Here is a 24,945-nt window from a genome sequence, read left to right as displayed (position 1 = left end):
ATGATAAACATGGAATCAACCACAATTTTTTAGCTCCTAGAACACCACAATAAAATGGGGTTGTAGAAAGGAAAAATAGGACTTTGCAGTAAATGACTAGAACCATGCTAAATGAAAATAATTTGCCAAAGTTTTTTTGGGCTGAAGCTATTAATACTTCTTGCTATGTGTTTAATAGAATTTTGATTAGACCACTTTTGAAAAAGACCCCCTATAAGCTTTGGAAAGGAAGAAAACAAAATATTTCATATTTCAGAGCATTTGGATGTAAGTGCTGTATCTTAAATAACAAGAAGGATAACTTGAAGAAATTTGATGCTAAATCCGATGAAGGAATCTTTCTTGGGTATTCAACAAAGAGTAAAGCATATAGGGTGTTTAATAGAAGAATGTTAGTTATTGAGGAAACTATTCATGTTTTGTTTGATGAGGCTAACCCTTCTATTAGAAGGAAAGATGTTTTTTATGATAATAATGAGCAAGTGTTTGGAAAAGATAATGTAAAATCAAGTAAAGAAATAAAACAAATTGATGACAAAGATGAAGAAACTCAAGGAGATACCACAATAGATGTCCATAATGCCAACAATGATCAAATCAATGAAGAAATGCCAAATTTGGAAGAATTACAAGTGAATGAACCCCAACATGAAGATTTACCTAAAGAATGGAGATTCCATAGAAATCATCCCCAAGAAGACATCATTGATGATCCATCTCAAAGGATGATGACTAGAGCACAATTAAGAAAATATTTTGGTAATTTTGCCTTTGTTTCACAAATTGAACCTAAATGTTTTGAAGAAGCTCAAAATAATGAAAGTTGGATTCTTGCCATGCAAGAAGAACTCAATCAATTTGAAAGAAACAAAGTTTGGAATTTGGTGCCTAAACCTAAAAATCATTCAATTATTGGTACTAAATGGGTTTTTAGAAACAAAATGGATGAAAAAAGCAATGTTGTTAGAAAAAAAGCTAGACTAGTGGCTCAAGGCTATAATCAAGAGGAACGTATTGATTTTGATGAAACCTTTGCTCCGGTTGCTAGAATTGAAGCTATTAGAATGTTTGCATGTTACAAGGATTTTATGCTTTATCAAATGGATGTCAAGAGTGCATTTTTAAATGGTTATATTGATGAGGAAGTATATGTTGCACAACCTCCGGGCTTTGAAAATCATGGGCATCCAAATCATGTTTATAAACTTACTAAAGCCTTATATGGTTTAAAACAAGCTCCTAGAGCATGGTATGAAAGGCTTAGTAAATTCCTTTTACAAAATGATTTCCAAAGAGGTAAAGTAGTTACAACACTTTTTGTTAAGAAGCATCATAATGATATGCTCATTTGTGCAAATATATGTTGATGATATAATTTTTGGTTCTACTAAAGAATCTCTTTGTAAGAAATTTTCTAAGATTATGCAGAATGAATTTGAGATGAGCATGATGGGGGAGCTCACATTCTTCCTTGGACTTCAAATTAAGCAAATGAAAGATGACATCTTCATAAATCAATCAAAGTACATCAAGGATATGTTGAAGAAATTTAAAATGGAAGATTTGAAGAGCATGGGCACTCCTATGAGTTCAATAATTAAAATGGACAATGATGAAAAAGGTAAAGAAGTAGATACAAAGCTTTATAGAGGTATGATTGGCTTTCTTTTGTATCTTACTGCATCTAGACCAGACATACATTTTAGTGTTTGCTTGTGTGCAAGATTTGAATCATGTCCAAAAGAATCCCATCTAAGTGCAGTTAAAAGAATCTTCAAATACCTCATTGGCACACACTCAATTGGTTTATGGTATCCAAAATGTAAATCATTCAATCTTGTAAGTTATAGTGATTCAGATTTTACAGGAAGTAGATTAAATAGAAAAAGTACTTCAGGTACCTGTCAATTTCTTGGTTTTGCGCTAGTTTCTTGGCATAGTAAGAAACAAACTTCAGTGGCTCTGACTACAGCTGAGGTTGAATATATAGCTATTGGTAGTTGTGTTGCTCAAATTTTATGGATGAAACAACAATTGGAAGATTTTGGTTTAAAATATAATCTTGTTCCAATTAGGTGTGACAACACAAGTGCTATAAACTTGATCAAAAATCCAGTCCAACATTCAAAAACAAAACATATTGAGATCAGACATCATTTTATTAGAGATCATGTTAAAAATGGAGATATCAAAATTGAATTTGTTGCCTCTGAAAATCAACTTGCAGATATTTTTACAAAACTACTTAATGAGGAAACTTTTTGCAAAATTAGAAGGGAAATTGGCATGAGTGAACTACTTGCTTGAAATTCAATTCATATAGATTTAATATATCTGCATATTATCTAATGTATGAGTAATTTGCTGTGATATTAATTTGCTAAGAAAACTCTAAATAACAGTAGCTAACTTATTTTTGTACTCATGAAATTAGTTTACTAAGTTATATGCTACTGTTGCGTGCCTAAAATTAGTTTGCTGTATCGTGTACTGTTCAAATTTTAAGCCAAAAAGTGACTGTGCTTTGAACTTTCTGCCAATCAATGCACTTACCCATTCACATTTGCTTCGCTGTGTCAGATATATATATATATATATATATATATATATATATATATATATATATATATATACACACACACACACACACATTTAAAATAAAAATAAAATTCAAATAAAACAAATTAGAAGAGAGAAAGTGCGGGACTCAAGAAAAATCAATCTTACCCACATTTACACGAAACCTTTACCTATCAACACTCTATTTTTTTTCTCTCTCTCTCGCCATACCCGACTCTCTCTCTCCTCTGCATTGATTCATGGTACTACTCTTACCAATTTTTTTTTCATTAACACTGACCTATTTTCATCAAAGCGCTTATCTCACTCTCTAATCATCACTTAAAACTCTAATCCCTCATTCATTCCTCACTGCGCCAGAACCCATTTTAAATTCCCAATTCTTCATCGCCTCTGGTTCACCATCTATGGCTCTCACCAAATGAAAAACCCTACTGCTGCAGCCTCGCCGTCCTCTTCTTCATCTGAAGAACTCCCTGTTGCCGCATTAAAGAAGAAATTGAAAGAAAAGAGGAAAACACCAGTAACTGAGTCCAATAGTGTATCCTCTAACCCATCTGAGGAAGTCGAACCTGCGGTGACGACACCAGAAAAGAAAAAGGGAAGGAAAGTGAGTGGGATTGACATTCAGCGAGAAAAGGGTGCTTCAAAATCATCGGGCTCTGTTGTTGACAAAGCGCTTTTAGATTTTAAGTTCATTAAATGGGACAATTTTGATCAGGTTGATTTTTAATTTAAGGAACTTTTTGAATTTCAAGAATGGATGAATGTTTGTGAATGCACTGATGTTTACTACCTTAGACTGGTCCAAGAATTCTATAGAACTTTAAAAGTAGTTGATGAAGAAGACAGATTTAAGGTTTCTTTGAATGACAGAGCATATGACATTTCTGTTGAGTTGATTGCTAAAGCCTTAAAATTGCCGAATGATGGAAATAGAATCTCTGCTCATAGAGATGTTGCTAGAGTTCCAAGTTTTAATTTGACTGAATTTGAAAGTGAAGTTTTTCCTGCCAACACTGCCACTAGTGAAAAATCCACTAGCACTAAAGCCTTTTAGCATATTAAGATTATTCACAGTATGGTGAATTATATATTTTGTCCTAAATCTGGCAGCTATGGATATTTGAGTTATTTGGATATGTGTATCATATGGCATATTGTTAACAGAGTAAGAATGAATTTGGCATATCTAATTTTCAAGAATATGTGTAAAGCTTATGGGATTGGTAAATTACCCTAGGTACACCTCTTAACTGCCTTGTTTAGAGAGTTGGATATAAATGTCTCTAAGGAGAGTTCTAGGGCAGATTTAATGGTGCTTAGAGAAATTCATTCTGATAATGATAGAAGAAAGAAATGTTTTGAAAAAGGTGGATCTTCTAAAGCTAAAGTTGATTCAGATTCCCAAAGTGAGATTATGAGTGAGCTTCAAGGGCTAAGAACATTTATTAATGAGAAATTCAGTACATCAAATCAGTCTATTGAACTTTTGAGAAAATTTGTGGATATTGTTGATTACAAAGTAAGTCATTTACTTACTCAAAATGAGGAGTTAAAGAAACAGATTGCAGATCTTAAGTAGGCACAAGAAACTGATTTTGCAACCAGAGTTGAGACTGATGTACCTGCAGGTGACCCTTCTACTCATGATGATCATGTTTTTTATCATGGTAATGTTAAGTGTGGAGGTACTGGGCTTGGTGAGTCTACTGCTGTCGTAGAGCATGAAAAGGAACAGATTTTAGAATCTGCAGTTGAGCCTACTATTGAAATTGAGAGTGAACAAATTGTAGAACCTGTAGTTGAGTCTACACAGAAGAAGGAAGACTCTCTAAAGGATCAGCAGGAGAGTGCTCCACCTAAACCTTCTGCAGCTAAAGCTTCTCAGGCTAAGAAGAGCAAGAAAAGAGTTAAGTCTACAGTGTCCAATCCATATCAGACTCTGGCTGCTGCCCTTCAAAGCCCATCTGATGAGGATGAGTCACAGGAGCATGAGCCTTTGGCTGACCAAGTTTCTCAGCCACCTGCTGCTAAACCCTTCAAGAAGAAGATGGTGCCTTCCAAAGCTATTCGAAGGAGCAAAAGGCTTAATGTTTAGAAAATGATCTTCTTTTTTAGTTTACTAATATGTTTACTACTGTTGTTGAATGGTTTTTAAGTTTGCTACTGTTTACCTTACTGATTTTCAGTTTGTGCTTACTTGGTTCTTTTTGGATTAATATCTCCTGTTTCCTTTTTGGATGATGACAAAAAGGGGGAGAATGGATGTGTGCTTTATATTTTAAAAATGGATGTATGCTTATGTTTTAGAAGTGTGTATGCAAACTATTATGGCTTATGTGTGCAAACTATTAAGTTTAACTTTTTGCATATTAAAACTGTGGATATCTCATGAATATTTCTTGTAGCATAAATTCAGGGGAAGTTTTGTATAGCTATTAATACTTTTACTTTTTAAACTTGTGTGCATACATTTAGGGGGAGTAATTTCCGCATACTAACATGCTTGGTTATACATAAACTTACGCACACTTTTATTTATTCTTGATTGATGATTCAATTGAGTTTTATCATCAACAAAAAGGGAGAGATTGTTGACCCCGTGCAGCTCAAAATGAGCATTGATTTTGATGATAACAAAACTTAACTAGAATCTATCTAACTCAACTTTAAGTGATGTGTAGATTCTTTCTCTTACTCATGAAGAATCTTTGAGGTTTCATCTAAGGAGGATGAGCACTCAAAGGCATCTCAAGATGAATCCAAGTTGAGAAAGAATAAGATTATGAAAGCTAAGACTCGAAGTAAAGGTATGAAAGTTATAGAGTTAGGAATTGAGTCTTAGGATTTGTGTAAAAAGAATAGATGAAAATTTTAGTCAATTGAAGATCAAAAATTAATTTTTGTTTTAATTATTTTATAAAATTTTCACTGATCATAACCTTGGATATTGCTATTGGAATATATTTTTTTTTAAGGTCTAAATTAGATTTTTAAATATTACAATTTGAAACAGGCATCTGGTAAATTAGTTTGCTAACTTGTTTGCTAAAATATTAGTTTGCTAATGTATTTACTAAAATATTAGTTTGCTAACTAGTTTACTACTATCGCAAAAAATTTCATTAGCTTGCTAAATGATCAGAGTTGCTCAACTTCGTACAAAAAGACAAAATAACGGCTATTTTACCTAGAACAGAGTGTATAACGTTCCAAAAAGGTTTCAAACAGTTTAAAATGATTTGGGACTATAAATACACTTTTTTTACTTCATTTTACACTTGATGAAAGCTTACAATTGCACTCCAATATTAATTTTTCACTTATTGCTTTCATTAAAGAGCTTTAAAGTGTTTGAGCTACCATTGGCAAATTAACTCATCTCTTCTTTATAGTTTGATTTGTATTGAGTGAGAGTGAGTGTTAAACATTAAATTGCATTCAAGAGAGGTTGTACAGGCACCTATTGAAGCTTGAGAGTGTGAGTGCTTGAGATAGCACTTGTCAATGGTTCAAGCTATCTTGGTAAAAGCTTTGTTTTGAAAAAGTTGTAAAGGGCTTTTGGTCTCTTGCCTTTAAAAGAGCAAATAGTGGAGATAAGACTCAAAGAAGGTTCTTTGAGAGAGTGAATGTAGGCTAGTTAAGCCAAACTACTATAAAAATCATTGTGTTTGATTTCTCTAACCTTAATTTCTTTACTTTTGTGTAATTTAAATTCTATGCATATTATGTTAAAAATTGCTATAAATATTGATTGAGGCTTAAATTGTAATTTAGGGACATATTCTTGAAACACATATCACTTTCACTATATATATGAGAGCACATAGTTGAATAAAGTCACAATTTTTCATTAGGCTACAAGCAAGGGCCGAAAAATTAATTAAGTCCAATTCACCTCATCTTGGATTATTTTGGGACAACATTAATCATTTAGTTATTATTATTATTATTTAGGATTTTATCAATTTTTTTATTCATCTTCAATTGAAATTCGATCTAACAATTCTAAGTTTGTAACCACTACATTATCACAGGTGATGTTTCAGAATGAGCATGTTATCTTTTTCTCTTTCACTGTCAGTTAAATATGCCAATTGTAAAACAAAAGGTTACCCTGCAGCATCACCATACGAAACCTTACATGCCCTCTCACCTCATCTATGTAAATCAGACCGTTGGTTCTGATGAAAAATGTGGGGTAAGCAAATCTAATGGTTTGATGAAGAAGGAAAGGTGTATATAGAGATTAGCAACATTATTGTTCATTTACGCCATTTTCAGAAGATCCTGCATCTGCATGCACGCCATGCCACTCCAAATTATAAGTCCAGCGGCTGCTTCCCTTATTTCTACCTAATCTTTAAATAAAACAATTAATCTTTAAACCTAATGCCCACCATTATTAATCCTTTCTCCATGTCCTATTTAGCCTAAAACACACATTACTTTTAGCTATTTTATTAATTAAAAGTTTAGGAAAAACATAACATAAATAACACCGGTTAAAATTATACTGATAAATCACCTTTTTACACTCAATTTAAGTAACAAGATGCTAAATAAATTTTTTTCAACAATTACTATTGGATTTCAATGAATTCAATAATTCTTTTGCTTTCATGCAATGCAATGTATAAATGTATTGTCATTGAGCTAATGAATTAAATAAAGAATATTTGTTTTTTAATTCTAATTATGATTTCAACTCAAAATCTTGAGAAATAATTGAAAATTTTATAATTTTAAAAACATTTTAAATATTATGAATTAAAATATATTAATATAAAAATACCATTTTTTTTAGCTGCCTTTTTGTATTGTTAAAACTTTTTACAACTCTCATTGCTTAATGATGACTTTCTTTTTGGAATTGACCATAGCTCTTATATTTCCCCCACACATATATATACAAGTAGTCTTTGAGCTTCTTCTCTCCCACCAAGAAGGTTAGATGTCACTGTGACTCTAAACAGTACCCTAGAGAAGAAACACACACCCTCTTTCCCTCTTTCACCCCCACTAGACAGACAAAAAGAGAAGATAAGCCTATGGAAACCATGACAAATATGCCAACCAAGAAAGAGGTCAATAAGGGAGCATGGACACCAGAAGAAGATAAAAAATTAGCTGAGATTATTGCAATCCATGGTGCAAAAAGATGGAAGACAATTGCAGCTAAAGCAGGTATGCGTTCATGTTCATATATTTTCACTAAGCAAGCAGAAACACCTAGTTTCTGAATTGAATTACCCTAAATTTTGATCTGAAGCTTGATGGGTCTTTGACCTTTAATTTATGCAGGCCTTAATAGGTGTGGTAAGAGTTGCAGGCTAAGGTGGTTGAATTATTTGAGACCAAATATCAAGAGAGGCAATATATCAGACCAAGAAGAGGACTTGATTCTTAGGCTTCATAAACTACTAGGAAATAGGTTAATTATCCCTCATGACAATATATATAAAAGCTCATAGTTTTCTTTTTCTCATATTTGCTATCTATCTAGTTGGGTTCTTGTGTAGTTCTATATATATGTACAAGTTCTGATTCTTGGATGATTTTAGCTGAAATAAAGATTTGCAGGGTTTGACTCATTTGAAAATTTTGTTATAGATGGTCCTTGATAGCTGGAAGATTACCTGGTAGGACAGATAATGAGATCAAGAACTATTGGAATTCTCATTTGTGCAAGAAAATAAGCCAAAAAAAGAAACAAAGTGGAGCTTCAAGCGGAGAAGAATCCAAAGATGACAAAGGGACAACAGAGAAGGTGGATATTGTGGAGGGGAGGGAAGAGAACACATCGAGTAATAATTATACAGGAGGTGACGACTCCAATACCAGTTTTAATGTAGATGATTTTTTTGATTTCTCCAATGAAGATCCTTTGAACTTGGAGTGGATGAACCATTTCCTTGAAATGGATGGGGGGTTCACTGGCATGTCATAAAAAAGTTTAACTCTCCATGAAATCTTGGTGCAGCAGAGAGTGCAGACTTAATCATGGTATATGATTTGAGAAATTTCATGATCTGTGCAATTTGTAATCTATTCATTAATTTAGTAGAGTTGATATTATGTGAGTTTTCCTTTTATAAGAGCTGAAAATTGTATAACAATGCCTTTTGATTAGCGCCTATCATTTTCTGAACTGGGATTTCTTCACCTAGCTCTAGCTAGCTAGCTAGCTACCTAGCTTTTCCATTTACATTAATCATTTGCGTCAACTTAGACCAAAAGCAATAAAAATAGAGTAAACAAGGAATGAAGAGAGTACAATTGTGCAATGGGAAGCATTTATAGGCTGCAGGTTTTTGGAGTTTAGTCCTCCATGGGTTGTGCAGATTCTTTGATGATGTAAAGTGCGGCATGAAGATGGCAAAGAATGATGGACAGTTGATATGGGTAAAAATAATTTAGCTTTTCATATGGGTACATGTGCCCTTATTTTCAATAAAAAAGCGGTAACGAAGTTGAGAGAAACGACTTCTTTAATATGGGACATTTTTTAATATCGATCCGAAATATTATGCTCATTTCATTGAGCATCAGAATTAAGATCTCCCCATTTAAGCATTTGGCTTCAAAATCTCCTGCAAAAAGACATTGTCCTAATCCAATCACACGTCCAAACCTTTAGAAATCAAATTTTTACTTGGTAAAATTGATGTGTATATAATAATTTTATTATAAATTTTTATTACAATGGAACTATTGTATATATATCGATTTCATTATTTAATTTTTCCAAGAAACCACTGAATAAATTTTAATTTTTACTAAATATGCACACAGCGTCTTCTGCTGCATATTCAGCTACTCCAACAAGAGCATATATAGTTCCTAACTGGACTATCATAAGATTGGACTTGTAGTAAGAAGAATAGCGGCCATGTTTCAACCTTCTATCTCCTGAGAAAGCAATAACTGGACCAATTACAAGAGAGATGATCAAATATAAATATTGTTAAGGTTCAAGCCAAGAAGAAAAGGGGGAAAACAAAGTAAAACTCACTAGTGAGTAAATTTCAATGGATCAATGGGAATGGAAATCAACAGGATGAGAATTCTCTTCTTGTTTTCAAATACACTTTCTTTAATTTTAAAGTTCTAACTTAATCATCGAGGGTTTAACAATGGAGAATCACCTCTGTTTATTGTATATAAATTCTATGTGGCTATCATCAAAGGATCACTGAAAATAAACCTCATCAATAGTAAATAATTAAAAAACAAGGACATATTTGCATGATTGTGGACACATGAAAAATCACCTTTTTATGACGGATATAAAAACACTCGACCAATAGAAAGCTAAATAGGTAAATTTTTATATAGAACTCGCTATAATTTTAACTAAAATAGTAATTAATGATTAGTTGGGTGTGACAAGAAAAAAGGGTTAGGTGTTAGGGCCTCACTTTAGTCAATGATGATACAAAAAAAAGTATACCTAATTGGCCTTTAATTCATTTTTCCAAGGAAAATGTGCTAACATTATTTTCTCCCCATGTTATACTATATCTGAGTGAAATTGCTTTCAAGAAACAATTAATCAAGAATTTTTTGAGAACCTTTTTGTCATGCTTTTCAAGATGCAGCCAAGAATTCATAGGAGCGGAAGGAATATTATTGTTTCATTTTGGACTTTCGAGGAGAAACTGGACAATCACAAGATGATATCAGGCATGCATAGTAAAGACTCAATGAATCTAAGCGGTTTTCAAGAGTGTAAATTGTATAATTAGAGGCAATTTGTAAACTTCGAATTACTGAAAACTGCTTTGTTTTATTAGTTCATGATTGAACATCATCTGCATCATAGACATCTTGTTTTCGGCATATTTTTTCACCCAAAGCTGGAAATATGAGAAATTATTATACTTGAAAACTAGCTTTAGAGAAGGCAATCTAGATTAATTCTTTTTCCTTGCAGTGGTAACTACAATACCATATAGATAGCAAGATTCCAGAAGCAAGAAGTTGCTCAGACCATGCCAGAAGATGCAAGCTAGGTGACAATATCTCGTACAAGCTAGTCAATTCAGATAAACAAGATTAGCTAATTATGACCTTACTCAGTGGTCCTGCCAGACAGATTATATAATAAAGAATGACAGTTCACTTTACATGTATTTAGAACCAATTTTAATTGGGCAAAGAAACAGTACAATCTCCATTCCCTCAAACAAAATCTTTATACCACAACTTGCATTACGTAATATCCATTTGTCTAATCTCTTAGATTTCCTTTTGTAAGTGAAATATCAAGAACATGCTAACCAGAGTATTCTTTTAATCCAACTGAATTTTTAATTAATTAAATATTTTAAACAAATGGAAATATTTGATTCGATTATTATATTTAATTAAATTAATTAAAAAATATATTTTATATATTATTTAATATTAATTTATAAATGATTAATAAAAACAAAAATATAATTAAGGATTACCATTAAAAATATCGTGACAAATAATATATGTTATTAATAAAAATAAAATTATTTTTTTCAATAAGGAGATCAAATGAGTGAATACTCAAACCTGAGTTTACTAGATGAATGATATGCTTTTAGTCGTTAAACTAAACGAGCTTAGCTTAAAATTATACATACCCGCAACAAATTTAGATCTCCTTATTTGATCAAGTAATTCTTTAACTTTGGTATCATTTGGTACAATGTACACACAAGGCAACCGTAGCAATAGAAATATGGATTTTAATGTACTCACCAACCAAATGACACAACAATTGTTCTTGTCAGATATCACGTTATCTCATGGAGCCCCACAAGCTTAAATATATTCATATTTCAAGCAGCATTTCATACGGGTGAGTAGTGAGGACAAATTTGCACAAAAGAATAATCCAGCAACACTCATCTAGTTTCTCCAGTGATCATTCTGGGTTGAAATTTAGTGACACCACAAATTTTACATATGACCATTTCAAGTCCACCATATAGTCATCCTTCAGACATTAACAGATAAGAGAGCATTTAATCTAACAATTGATAGATAGCTGGCATTGACAGCCCAAAGAATCCTTGAGCAAACAAAGACAAACAGTACATGTTAAAGCATCACTCATCTTTAAGTCAAATTGCATTTAAAAGGTTGGGAGGCCAAATGATTTTTAATTGAATAATGTGAGAGAGTACAAGTCAATGATTCAAAGTGCTCCAACCCAGTAGCCCGAATATTCATAAAGGCAACGAAGTGAGCAGTCTAAGTGAGATATATTAATGGTGTAAAATACATGGGGATCTTCCATTTTCAATCCCCATCTGGATTATCAAAATCTTTAGTTTATCCACAAGTCACGTGCTCTTGTATGAATAAATCTACAGAAGCAAACACCAAGCAAATTAGTAATTCATTGATGAGAAGGAAGAAAAGGATTCGGTGGAGGTTACTACAACAAATTCATCTTATCCCTCATTAAACCAGCAAAGGAAGTGGGAATATTGATAATCCATGTAACAACAGAAGGCTCTTACATTATGAAAAGTGCAGAAACATCATATCCCTGAGTGATAATTAGCCCCATGCCATGGAACAAGCACAATTGATCAGCAGTTTACCATCAACGCCAAAGTTCTGCATCAAAGTAGAAATGGTTATAAGATGGAGAAATGCAAAATGAAATATCAAAATTGAGCCAGTTTGGAAGAATTTCAGCAAACAGAGATCACCCCTAATGCAGAAAACATTTATCAAATAAATCAACCAAAAAACAAAAATTTAAAACTCTTGGGATTTGATGGAAAACTAAGAGAAAATTCACAAATACTCCAAAGAACTCTGCTCATCAACAAATAAACCAACTTAATCCATTGTCATAGATCAATTTGAAACTCATATGCTATTACTTCACGCATTCATTTTGTTGATGTAAATCATGAAATGACACGGTACTAAGCTAGTTTATCAGGAGAATACAAAATAGTAAATACTTATAATAGGAAAAGACATCAGAAGTGGATGTACCACAAACATTGTCAGACAGAATCTACTCATTAGGTGAATGCACCACAGACAATGTCAGACAGAATCTACTTTCATTTATATGAAAATTTTGTCCACATGGCTTATCTAATGGGCAGTCAGTCAGGGATAGCATATGAAAACCAGCAACTATTTCAGGTGAACTACTGCATATTTCCACCTCCCCTCCCTACTACTAGAGCATTCGGTGCTTAAAGGTGTTAGAATATTTAAGAAACTATTATCCAAATCCAAGATATGAATGAATAAACATATAAGTTACACAAGGTGTCTCTCTACTATATGCAATTCAGTATTCATAATTCATCATGAACATAACGCTGTAATTCATCAATGCTATTCTAATGCACTCAGGTTGCATTCATTAAGGACAAAAGAAGGAAATGAGAAACAAGTATAAAATTCACTCAACACATGTCCAGATGGTATTCTATGACTATAGATGATCTGATTTTCACTAAGTAATCTTTTTCTGTATAGCATTTATCTGTTCACAGCCAAGGCCCATAACTGAAGAGGGAACATAAAATCCAAGGAAACAAAATAATTAAAACACAAAACTTACATTAAATAGATCAATAACCAATTCATCAGGGTTTGGAGAGAATGTACTGTCCATGTATGCAAACTAACAAAACAATAAAGGAAAAAAAAATGGAAGAAAGAAAGAACGTTAGGATTCTAAGGCCCACAGATTGGACATTTTTTTGGAGAGAGAGAGGAGATGAAGAAAAGCATCAAAGACAAGCTACGGTAGCTACCACTGTCCTTCTGTGAAGTTGTCTCCGCAAAAAGTCAATCACCTTAGCAAATTTATCAGTTCCAGGCATGTTAAAGGATAATCAGGAAACTGAAAAAAGTTTCAGTTGACAAAAATAAGTCCTAGGATCAGTTAAGCCAGCTGTTACATGAAGTGAAGGAAAGGAAAAGTGAAGACTTCCAATCACTGCTACTCTAAAATAAATTTCTGAAGGCTCTTTCTAGAAGGAGTTTGTCACAAAAGAATCAACAACCTGTCCCATTGACTATGCTTTTCTCGGTCAAATATCTAACAGTCCAATGTTCTTAAAGAAGAGCAAAAACCCTATAGTTAACTTGGTTTGCAATTCAACAAGGGGATTCGCTATTCCAATTATTTCTAAGCTTCAAGTTTCATGCTTTTGCGAAGATGTACTCAATTTACAAGTCGAAAACACAATTCAAGTCGACTAGTTTGCAGGTACGCACTAGATTAGCATACATTAGAACACCAATAGGATTCAAATTGTAATGTCTTCCCAAAAATACAGCAATTCGTTATATTTATAAGGCCCTTTAGATTAATGCTTAAATGGGCATCTGAATTTAAGCTTATTTCAGCAACCCACCTGCATATAAACAAACAGAAATACAAACACTAACTAGAATTTGCTTCATACACATTAAATACATAAACTTCCGTCTAAATATTGATGAAAGAACATGCCTTAAACTTGTTTTGCTTAAGTATAGGAGCATCAGCAGTTGCTTTTAATTGAACAATCACTGCATCAAAAAAAAAAAAAAAAAAAGATTTTAATAAGTAGTTAACAAACCCAGCTACCAAGCGCTATTAAATAGACTAACAGATTGAAATCCACAATTAACCATAATTAATTGTATCTTTGTCAATAAATGATCGCTTAACTCACCTTTTCGAACAGAACTCGGCGACTCAGCGACCATTTATCCCTCAAAAGCTCCGATGTCGTTTGTGGAGTTGCTAGCTGTTACTTCTGAGATCATCTTTCTTATTGTTACTTCAATAAATGTTCCAATTTATATCTGCAGCAATTCAGTGAACCAATAATTAGTTGACGATATATATTTGTTTCATGATATGAGCTTATAAATTTAAATTTTTAAATTTTTTATATATGCAAAAAGTGTATTCTTTTTCATGGAAACAGAAAAAAAAAAGGTGATTTGCGATGGGTTGTTTGATCTCCAATAATATGAAAGGGAAGTTTCATCGAATTGAAGTTGTTAAAAATAATATATGACTAGTTAATTTTTAATTAGCTAGTGTTCGTGCTCATGCGTGCTAGCCGTTAAGATGGTACCTGCCGCGGAGATTGGTCAGAATTTGAATTGTACGAGTTAAATATCTATTATTCAAATTTATTTATATAAATAATTAATTAACTATAAATAATTATATATATATATATATATATATATATACAAAATTTATATATTATATTTCGAATAGATAAATTTTAAATATTTTATAAAATTATTACATTTTAAAATATAAATTATTCATAAAAATATTTTTTATATAAATTATTAATTAAAATATACAAAGTTCAATAAATTTAACTAAAATTGAAATAGAAGAGCTTCAGCTCATGACAAAAGGGAGAACTACTTAATGCGCAAAAGAAAGAGGGTGAGAGACTGTACATAATTAGAGAAAATTAGAGCAAGTTTATGGTAATGTCATCTATTAGGGCAAGAAAGATTCTCAAATCCCTGAAAACTATGAAATTTAATGAGATACAAGGAATAACCAACCCTGAACCTAAGAAAAAACAAAGAAAAAAAAAGCAAGCTGTCTGCAATAATTAATAGACAATAAAGCACATAACTACAGGACATGCCACCCAACCCAAGTTCCATTTTACACTTTAGGCTTTAAGCTGCAAGAGCTTGAACTGGGGCCTGGAGGCTACATCTAAATTTATGTGCCCATTGACTCTCCCCCAAGAATATCCCTTTCTTCCTTTATAACTGCACCAAGTATACGCTTGTGGTGATAAGCACAAGATCAAATAATCATACATCAACAATAATTATAAATTAGATGATCACTGCCGCAATCTTTTCAACCCATTTTCAGGTCTCTACTGCTTGCCAAATAATTACACGTCTGCCTCCACAGCTAATGCTTCTGTCATTCCAAACTCTGAAACAAAGCGGTTATTACAAGGGTTAGCAGCAATGGAAGAAACTTTAGTTGAAGATAGATTACACATATAGAGCAATAGTGGTTCAAATCTAGGTAAATGCATCAAGAAATCCATACTACTGAGACAAAATTGTTCTTCAATCACAGACACGAATGAAATCTCTTTCCCTCTCCTCCTGTCACATCCTTCCAACCACATCATAACACATGCTTGGAGTACTTTAAACTGTAATAACATATTAAAAAAAAAAAAAAAAAAAACCCTCACACACATGCACACCCATACACAGGGCACCAGCTCACTCATGCAGATCCAAAATCAAGCAAAATAAACAGTTCATCTCATCTAAAACCAAGAAACATGATATTGGGTTTTCTTAACAAAGTCAAAAATAACAAGAAATTGATATGCAAATATTCTCCATGCATTTTCTCCTTCAACACTTTCCAATTAGTTTACTAAAACAATATATATGTGAGAATGCATTCCGAATAGGTAAATTTTGACCATGTCAAGTCAGCATTGATCCAAAAACAAGTCCTCAAAATATATAATATTCATCATCAACAGGCATCAAAAGTTTGATCCAAAAGTTCTTGTGCCACCTATTAAGTTAATAGATAGTCCCATGAATGTGCATTCACCTCATTTATAACAAGATATTTTTATTCATCAAATTTCTCAAATCTCTGCAGATGATAGTCATCAGATTTCATAGAAAACCTACAATGAGTAATTCATCACAAAACTTCTCAACATATAACTCTGATAAGGGAACTATTTGGATATGTGCCATCGCAAAATTAACTTTCCACACCAAAGCAGTCTCCAGATCAGTAAAAACTATTTATCAGATATGACTACAAACACATAAAACTACCTTAACCAGATCATCGAATTTCTGATTTGATACTCTCTCTCATCTATCTTTAGTTGCATCAAAGAATTCAGTTACCATAACTAATTTGGAACGTAAAATTACATATGTAATTCTCATCCCCCTTTGGACCAGATTTTCAGGATTCAGATTTGAGACAATAATTGGATACTTTAAACATTCAATTCATAAAATTAAAGAAAATTCCATAATCCTGCATAGATAGCAACTAAGTCCTATTTCAAGATAGCATATTCATCTTTCATTCACAGCACCTGCACCCACTATGGCTATGTAAATTCCTTTTCTTTTTTCGGATGTGTGTGTGTGAGGGTAGGGATCATAGGAGAAACATAAAATACATGAAAGCACGAACACTTACCAACAAAGGTTCATGTTATACCCAATCAGCAAGGAGACAGTGTGAGAAATGAGAAATATCCATTAAAATCGTGTGATCTGCTGCAGCATTTGAGAACTGTTTGATTGTGAAACCAACTGCTCTGAACTTGGTGAAGGTCTTATCAGATTGTTAGTAACAACTGGGTTGCCAAGCCCTTGTCTCATCATTTCTTTAGGATTATTATTATTTGTTTCTGAGTGTGAGGACTCCCTCAATGCACGAATCTGACCAGATGAGCAGTGTAAAGAGGTTTTAGCACTCCGTAGGAGGAATCAAATAAAACATGTACAGGATTGTGCTTACCATATCAAGACGCTTCTTATGGAGATCACTTGATAACTGCAAATTTTGAACTCAAGATGTCAAATTGCATATTTGAAAAGTTATTAGTTGAAGAATGCTAATGAGTTGCATAAATATGACCATCTTAACAGTATGGCCCAACATGACTGCAAATAGGAGGGAGGGAGAGAGATGAGCACCAATTAAATTAAGTGAACCATTATAATAAAAACTTTATGAGCCTCATATGGACAAAAGGAGATGATTATAATTATTATTTTTTGGAACTATGAATCAAAATTTGAAAAATCAAGCGTATGATACAAACTTTGGAGTACATACAAATTCATCTTACTAAGCTTACACTTTATCTCCAATGGTTATTTGACATAATAAAACCAAATGACACACAAGTTTACAAATGTTTGGAGAAAAGGTCAAATGCTTACAGGTTTTCTCTGGAAGTTTCTTTCTTCAGTTGAAAATCCAGGAACTGTCAGATGCCAATTCTTCTCTGCACATGATTTTCATGCATTAGTTTTTCATAACTTATTTTGTCTCACCTCAGAAGAAGATAATATAACCAAATGTATCATTGCCACTCTTATGTTTAGTCTATCAACTTTTACACGATCTATGCTACATTGCTACTGGTATCCAAGTGATGCAAAGAGATAGAGAGAAGGCAGCCTAACTTGCAAGCCAGAAAAGAACTTGGGCAGCAATTACAACACATTAGTTGTATCCAATTCAAACAATTATTTGTCTGTAAATAAGACTAGTTGTATGTTGATGACTGGTTTGAGAAAAATAGACAGGTGTCTCTACCATGGTCTCATCGCTCTTTTGGCCTTTATTCACAAGATGTAAAAAATTTACCAGCAAAAAAATCATCTGATAAATTGCAAGAGAAGATGAGAAGGAAAAAAAAAAATACAATATCAAACAATTTAACAAAACAAAGTTATGAACTAAATGATATTAGTAATAATAATATCTTTGACTTGGACCATAAGTCCTGACAACTAATACAAACATTTTTACTACACATCTTCTCTTCTACAAGATTATATTCCTTTTCTATCTCAACAAAAGAACCTACAACCCTAATAATATTAAGAATACTAATCAGACAACCAAGATAAATTCACTAAAATCAGTGACTAAATCTTTATGTCAGACACCAATACTCTATGCAAAACATGAATACACTGATAAAAATGCACACGGTGCGGCACAAACCTAAGTGTAGCAATAAATCCTTGGACTCTAAAATTGAAGATTTTCGGTGCTTGGCCAAACTGCATGCAAACATAGTCGCCTGCATTTTAAAACAAGAAAATAAGTCTCTGTACAGAAAGTATGAAGATAAGTTTAATGTAATATTTATTGCAGTAAAATTTTGAAGAAACAGTAGCGCGTCACAAACCATAAAAGCAAATTTATGCACTGAATAAACATGCACACATGTGTGCTCACCCATACACAGGTGTACATGAGCACATGTCTGGACACATTCATATTTTTAGTAGAGATCAAGGACACACAAACACACAGAGAAAGTTAAGTGGGTTTCTGAGCCTCACAGAATCAATAAAGTCATCAGCAATCTCCAAAAGAAGATCTTCAACTTCAGGATCTAGCTTCCCCTGTGAATCTACCTGAGCACATCCAGAGGATAAAACACTGTGACATATTTACCATCATAAGAATAAGAAAGCAAGACAACCACTGTAACATATTTATCATTATAAGAACAAGAAAAGCAACAAAAAGCACAATATAACAGTAAAAGAAACTGATAAACAGACAACAGTGAATTGCTGGTGAGACCTGTGAAACCAAGTCCTGTATCTTTCTCTTCCCAAGTAGCTGATTAGTTGCTTCTGTTCCTTGGCTTGAACTACCCCCTGGTGTAGTTGTACCAGACGCTGTTGCATCTGGCTGTGATCCTGTCAAGCTAAGAGATTTCTGGCCTATGGGTCCTTGCATCCTTGGAGATTGCTGTTGCTGCTGCTGATGTAAGGGTAATTGTTGCTGCAATTGCTGCTGTGGTTGCTGCTGCTGTTGTTGTTGCATCTGCTGCTGTGGTTGCTGTTGCTGCTGCAGTTGTTGCTGCCCCATTGGCGGCTGCTGCTGTACCAGCTGGGATAATTGTTGTGGGTTTAATGCCATTGAATTCTGGTGCAACTGAGGAGATGAAGCCAATTGCTGCTGCAAAAGAACCTGTGACTGCCTCTGGTGCTGTTGAAGACGAAGAGGTGAGACTGGGCCAGACATTGCCGGCATTTGCTTCAACCATTGATGCTGTGACAAAGAGTTCTGCATCATAGCTGGTTGTGCATTCTGAGCCAGACTAGATAGCTGAGGGCTCATAAATGCCAGTGATGAAGTCCTTGATAGGTTTTGAACCTGTACATTTTAGTGATGGTAAGACAGTCAAAAGTTGAATGTAAAATACAACGACAACTAAGCCTTAGTCCCAAACTAGTTGGGGTCAGCTATAGGATCCTTTTTTTGCCATTCAGCTTTGTTAGACACTAGGTTCACCAGTGTTGAATGTAAAATACATTAAAAAAAATTGCACGAAAGATAGCATCCAGAAAATTCATTTACCTATGTTTCAGATTCTAATAATGATGTCAAAAGTTACAATTGCAAAATAGAACTATGCGTTGAAAGAATGAAGGGAAGGAAGAAGGTTTTGTTCAGAAAAGAGGATCACTTTGTTCTAGCACAGTCTTGTAGCTATAATAAATGAAAATATGCTGATTATCAACAACATTTGACATGAAAGTGCTCAGTAGTCAGTGCCCCAACCAGATTAAAGAATGCTAAAATAATTTTTGAAGAAGTCTGATTACATGCTTACTAGAGATATATACAGCACTAGGCACCTTGGGCTGCAATTGCAACAAAACCATTTAGTGATAATACAAACTTTTATGTAATCACAGGAAAAGGAACCACCAGCAAAACAAGGCTAATGTCATCACTTTCAAATTTCAAAATAATCTGGCTACGGTTAACCAAAGAATATGGGGGGAAATACCCCAAGGTTAATAACCAAATTTCTCAGCTAGTGAAATGTTTAGTTAACCATCATATAGAACCTTGTAAATAACAACTATCAAACTATAGCGATTGAATATAACAGAACCAGAATGGAAAACAGAATAATGTTCAATAAGTTCATTAAAAGAACACAAATATAATGAGTTTTCAGCATTATAAGATAAAGTAAAATTCAAACATTGGAATGGACTCATTTGATAACAGGTCAACCAATATTAAGAAACTTGGTATCAGACAGACCATAATCTCAAAATATAAACTTAAAGCAATTTCACAAGAAAAGATGAAATGAAACAATATCAATAAAAAGATGAAAATTTACAGATATCAATTTTCACCAAATCTGTCAACAAGAAGAAAAATGAACTGATGCTATTGTAAAAAACGATACCTGAGGAGAGGTGAGTGGATTTTGTTGTGCCAGTTGCTGTCTTATTTGTCCTACATTCATCCTTTGCTGGGCATAACTAAGAGCACCGTTAGGCCTTAGTTGTGATGTCAAATTGAGTGACCCCATCATTCCCATAGCTTGCATTCCTTGCAAAGGCTGACCTGGAGAATTACCAGGATGGAATTGAGACCCTTGGACTAACCCAGCTTTTTGCCTTGGCTGCATACAAAACCTCGCTTGTTTTAGAGAATGTTGTTGTTTTCATCATAAACCAATAAAACACAATTCCTTTACTAGCTCAATCATAAATGTATTACAATATCTCTCAGACAAACAAATTCTAATGATCCTATCAAAATCTAGTTATAAAATTATCAAGGAAGTACACATTAGCTAGTGTATTCTTTGGTTAATATTTCACGTGCAGTTAAATTATAATTCCAAAATAATCATTGTTTCCACTTTTACTTTCTCACATCAGTCACATCAAACATATAGCAATAAAACCTTCAATATGTAAACTTTGTTCATTCATATCCATTCCAACGACTATGAAAATTCAACCAGTTGACAAAAGAGCATATATAAGCATGCAATCAACTAAGCTAAGATTAGCAACTTTTCAAACTCTTATCACTCCCAATCAACATAAACACTCCAATTTTCAAGTCCAAAAGCAAAAATAAACCTGGTAGCACGAATACATAATTCAATCACTAGTCCCCATGTAAAAGAATTTGTTTACGCCAAGCCAAGAAATTGCAAAGTGAATCGAGCAGACTGTCATTACTTGTCTTTCAACAAAGATTAATTGTTAGATAAGTACCCTGATCACTTCACACGTAAAACTAACTCCTTTTTTTTTTTTTTTTGGATAGACATGCATGTGCGTGCGCAAATGGGAGATGCTTCATGCACTGGGCCACCCTTTATGGAAGGGTGCGTACACACACACACACACACACACACACACACGAAGGAATTCATATCAATACTGAAAGCAACAACTACTACTGAGAAATTTTGAACCTAACAACCTTTTCAAGAGCATGCATTGTAATAACAAACTGCATTTTATATTAAAGAAACTGTCACGCAAACAAGAGCATATATCAATCTATACAGCAAAACTTACAATTTCAAAGATTACAAAAACTCAACTTCTGAAACCATAAAACATTCAAAAATTCATATTGGATTTTATCACAAAACCAACAAAAACAAATATAAACTATTTAAAAGTAAACGAACAATTCAATTAATTTGAGATTGAATTCTGGTAGACACAAGCTAGGACACAAAAGAGCAATCCAATTCATACCGAGGCCAACAAATTCAATTGAGCTTGAGCCGCTGCTGCAGCAGCCACTGCCCCAGTCAGCATGGGCAAGTGCCCGCTCTGCCCGAGAAGTGCAGACCGCGAAAAGTTGGCGCCACTCATTTGCTGATTCTGCGAATTCTGCTGCAAATTCTGTTGAATTGAACCGGACCCACTAAAATTTACTTGCCCATATAGCCCTTGTTGTTGTTGCTGCCTCAAAACGCCACTGTATTGATTCTGCTGCTGTTGGTTAATTTGGCTTAAACGAGACATAGAAGGAGATCTTTGAAGGGATTGTTGAATTTGATAGCTCGACATGGCTGTGACATTCTGTTGTTGCAATTGCTGCTGGGGTTGTTGCTGTTGCTGTTGCTGCTGCTGTTGTACAATCGATGGCTGTTGCTGTTGAGAGGGAAGAGGAGGCGATGAAATTTGTGGGTCAAGAGAAGCAGATGCCATTTGTGGATTTTGAGGTAAATTTGACATGGTAGTTGTTGGTGTTGGTACTTGTGGTTGTGGTGGTGTTAGAGGTGTGGTGTTGGAGTTCGAGTTTGTTAAAGCCGTGGGCGGTGGTTGTGATTGTGGTTGCGGTTGAGGAGGTGGTGGTGATGGGTCCATCGGATTTGGAGACGGGATAGGTTTAGGCGAAGAAGCTGCAGTTTCAGCCATTATAAGGGAATTTTTGGAGGGGTTTTAAAGAGGTGTTAATCCATTGTTATTTCGTGAATGAGGGTTTTGCTAATCGAAGTTGCAGCCAAATTTTCAATTTTTCATATCAATTCACCGATAAAAGAGAGAAAGAAAGAAAGCTGTTGAAGGGAGGGGGGCAAGGAAGACCTTGGCCGTACGCGTAAGTGAATAAGAGGTGCGGTCGCACGTGCGAATGTGGGTTTGGCCTCGAGAAAGAGTCTGAAGCCAAACACGCGTGGCTTGACGAGATTGTATAGAAATATATACAAAGCTATATATATTTATAATTACAAATATGAACAGACACATTAATTTTACTCAAATTATTTTTATTTTTTAAATTATTTATAATTATATTTTTATTATTTAAATTAATTTTAAAATTTATATAAATTTAAAATTTTTAATTTAAAATTTTATATAAATTTAAATTTTTTAATTTTATTTATATTAAATTTTTATTAAATATAAAATTTTATAAAAAATAATTAATTAAAAAAAATTAATAAATCAAAAATCAAAAATACCATTAATCTATCTACGATTTACCTATTTATTTATTTATTTATCTATCTATCTATCATCTATAATTTATCTATAATATATATAAATATAAAAAGAAAAAGAGAGTTAGCTTTGTCAAAAATGTGCATGGTGATTAATTAATCTTATAATAAAAGGCAAAATTTAATTAATTATTAAAAATTAATTTATTTTGATTATTATTTTTTAAATTAATTTTAAAACTATATAAATTTAAAATTTTTAATTTTATTTCTAATTAAATTTTATTCAATTAATTTTTTTATTATAATTTAAAATAAAATTTTATAAAAAAAATAAGATAAAAAATTATTTTATAAAATTATTCGCTTTCTTTTCCTTAAAAAATTTAGTTTGTTTTGTTAAAATTAAATAAAAAAAATCACTTTTGTTAAAAAAATGTAATACTTTTATAAAATTTAATAAAAAAATCATAAATTTACTTTTTTTTTTACTTTTCTATTTTCAAAAATATTGATAAATATTGCATTCAAATTTTGAATGATAATTTTATTTTTAATGACTTTTTCCTTTTATGGTCAGTTTTTAATTAATTATCAAAATTTATTACTTTATTTTAGTTGTAACATCCCTAATTTTTAAATAATTATTTTAAATATAAATATAAATATTTTAGTCTAACCCCTAGTATTGTGGACTTTGTATAGGTACTTTCGTTTTGTGGCAATTTGGCTGTCACCCGAATGTGTAATTTCAGACCAAGCATATAAGCTGCCGAAATCACTTTGGAATCAGGTGAAAATTATAGGCTACTCCATCATTTTCAAACACGCCGGACGCGTTTCAAGTGTCAGAATTGGCATAGGTAAACCCGAACTCCAAGTTTTCAATTTTATAGTGTTGGGTTTATAACAAATTTTCATAAAAATATTCGTGGGTAGCTGTAAAATTATGATTACTTTTGCAATAGCCTTATAATATTGTTAAGGATCGTGGAGCAAGTTCATAGAACTTTTAAAGTTAGTTTGGATAGTTTTTTAAAAATATTAGTTTTAAAGTCTTGTAATTGAGTTGTCTGATATTATGATTATTGTTTGGTTTGGAGGGGCCATATAATGATGATAAGATATGGATTGAGTTTATAAGTGTTATTTGAATCATTTTACAGATTGAGTAAGTCTTAGGTATGAGGGAAATTCTGTCAGATTTTCCGGCATGAATTAGGCTGTTTGTTATCTCTTTAGAGTTTTATTTTGAATTAGTACTAATAAATTTATAATATAATTATTTAGGTAATCGAGGTTAACTATTTTTCTCCACTCAGCGACCACAATAGTCCTCAGTATATAGTGAGTATATATTTATTTTATTTATAATTTTAATATTATTATATTTCTGGCATGCTTATGCATCACTTATACTTATATTTATGTAGTTAAATATTAGACATATCCAGTTTTGCATTTAATCTTGATGATATTACTTTAGTTGCTGTGTTTTGATAATTTGGAGTTGTGTGTCTGAGTTGGTATGTATGTGGAGTATATGAATATGGGTAGGACGGGTAGACGCGGTTGGAGCTTGACTTGCTGGAATCCGATCCTTATTATGGATAAGTAGGGGTAGGCACGGCTCGAGTTGATCTCGCTGGCCCGCATATGGATTGTTAAGCGAAAGTCCACTTCGAGTGGATCTTCTTGTGCCTTTAATTAAGAGAGCTAGGTAGGGGGATCAGCTCCCCATATATGTATGTGTGAGTGTGAATGTGAATGTGACATATGAGTGTGTGAGTGCTCTATATTATCTTTGATGTGACTTAATATGATTTGTTTGATTTGTATGAAAATGAAGCATTTTCATTTTCAATGATGCATTAAA

General features: G+C 33.0%; 3 protein-coding genes across 3 annotated transcripts; 1 reads left to right on the top strand and 2 right to left on the bottom strand.

The window, feature by feature from the left end:
* Nucleotides 1–7,509: 7,509 nt before the first annotated feature.
* On the top strand, nucleotides 7,510–8,734 carry LOC131181529 (transcription factor MYB3-like). Its single transcript, XM_058150083.1, has 3 exons — nucleotides 7,510–7,770; nucleotides 7,888–8,017; nucleotides 8,197–8,734. The coding sequence occupies exons 1-3, from the start codon at nucleotides 7,635–7,637 to the stop codon at nucleotides 8,531–8,533; spliced, it is 603 nt and encodes a 200-aa protein (XP_058006066.1). The 5' UTR covers nucleotides 7,510–7,634; the 3' UTR covers nucleotides 8,534–8,734.
* Nucleotides 8,735–11,584: 2,850 nt separating this feature from the next.
* Nucleotides 11,585–14,639, bottom strand: LOC110669525 (ubiquitin-like protein ATG12). Its single transcript, XM_021831227.2, has 4 exons — nucleotides 14,265–14,639; nucleotides 14,060–14,118; nucleotides 12,087–12,186; nucleotides 11,585–11,930 (listed from the first exon to the last, which is right to left on the bottom strand). The coding sequence occupies exons 1-3, from the start codon at nucleotides 14,296–14,298 to the stop codon at nucleotides 12,127–12,129; spliced, it is 153 nt and encodes a 50-aa protein (XP_021686919.1). The 5' UTR covers nucleotides 14,299–14,639; the 3' UTR covers nucleotides 11,585–11,930; nucleotides 12,087–12,126.
* A 393-nt stretch (nucleotides 14,640–15,032) lies between these two features.
* Nucleotides 15,033–22,731, bottom strand: LOC110669498 (transcription initiation factor TFIID subunit 12b). The gene is made up of 9 exons (XM_021831189.2): nucleotides 21,874–22,731; nucleotides 20,553–20,771; nucleotides 18,920–19,498; nucleotides 18,673–18,747; nucleotides 18,329–18,407; nucleotides 17,536–17,600; nucleotides 17,108–17,143; nucleotides 16,784–17,028; nucleotides 15,033–15,520 (listed from the first exon to the last, which is right to left on the bottom strand). Exons 1-8 carry the CDS (start codon nucleotides 22,540–22,542, stop codon nucleotides 16,846–16,848), a joined length of 1,905 nt encoding a protein of 634 aa, XP_021686881.2. The 5' UTR covers nucleotides 22,543–22,731; the 3' UTR covers nucleotides 15,033–15,520; nucleotides 16,784–16,845.
* Between the last annotated feature and the right edge of the window lie 2,214 nt (nucleotides 22,732–24,945).

Source organism: Hevea brasiliensis, chromosome 1 (assembly GCF_030052815.1).
Source record: "Hevea brasiliensis isolate MT/VB/25A 57/8 chromosome 1, ASM3005281v1, whole genome shotgun sequence".
In the NCBI taxonomy this organism is placed as follows: domain Eukaryota; kingdom Viridiplantae; phylum Streptophyta; class Magnoliopsida; order Malpighiales; family Euphorbiaceae; genus Hevea; species Hevea brasiliensis.
This window is presented reverse-complemented; position numbering and strand designations above follow the sequence as displayed.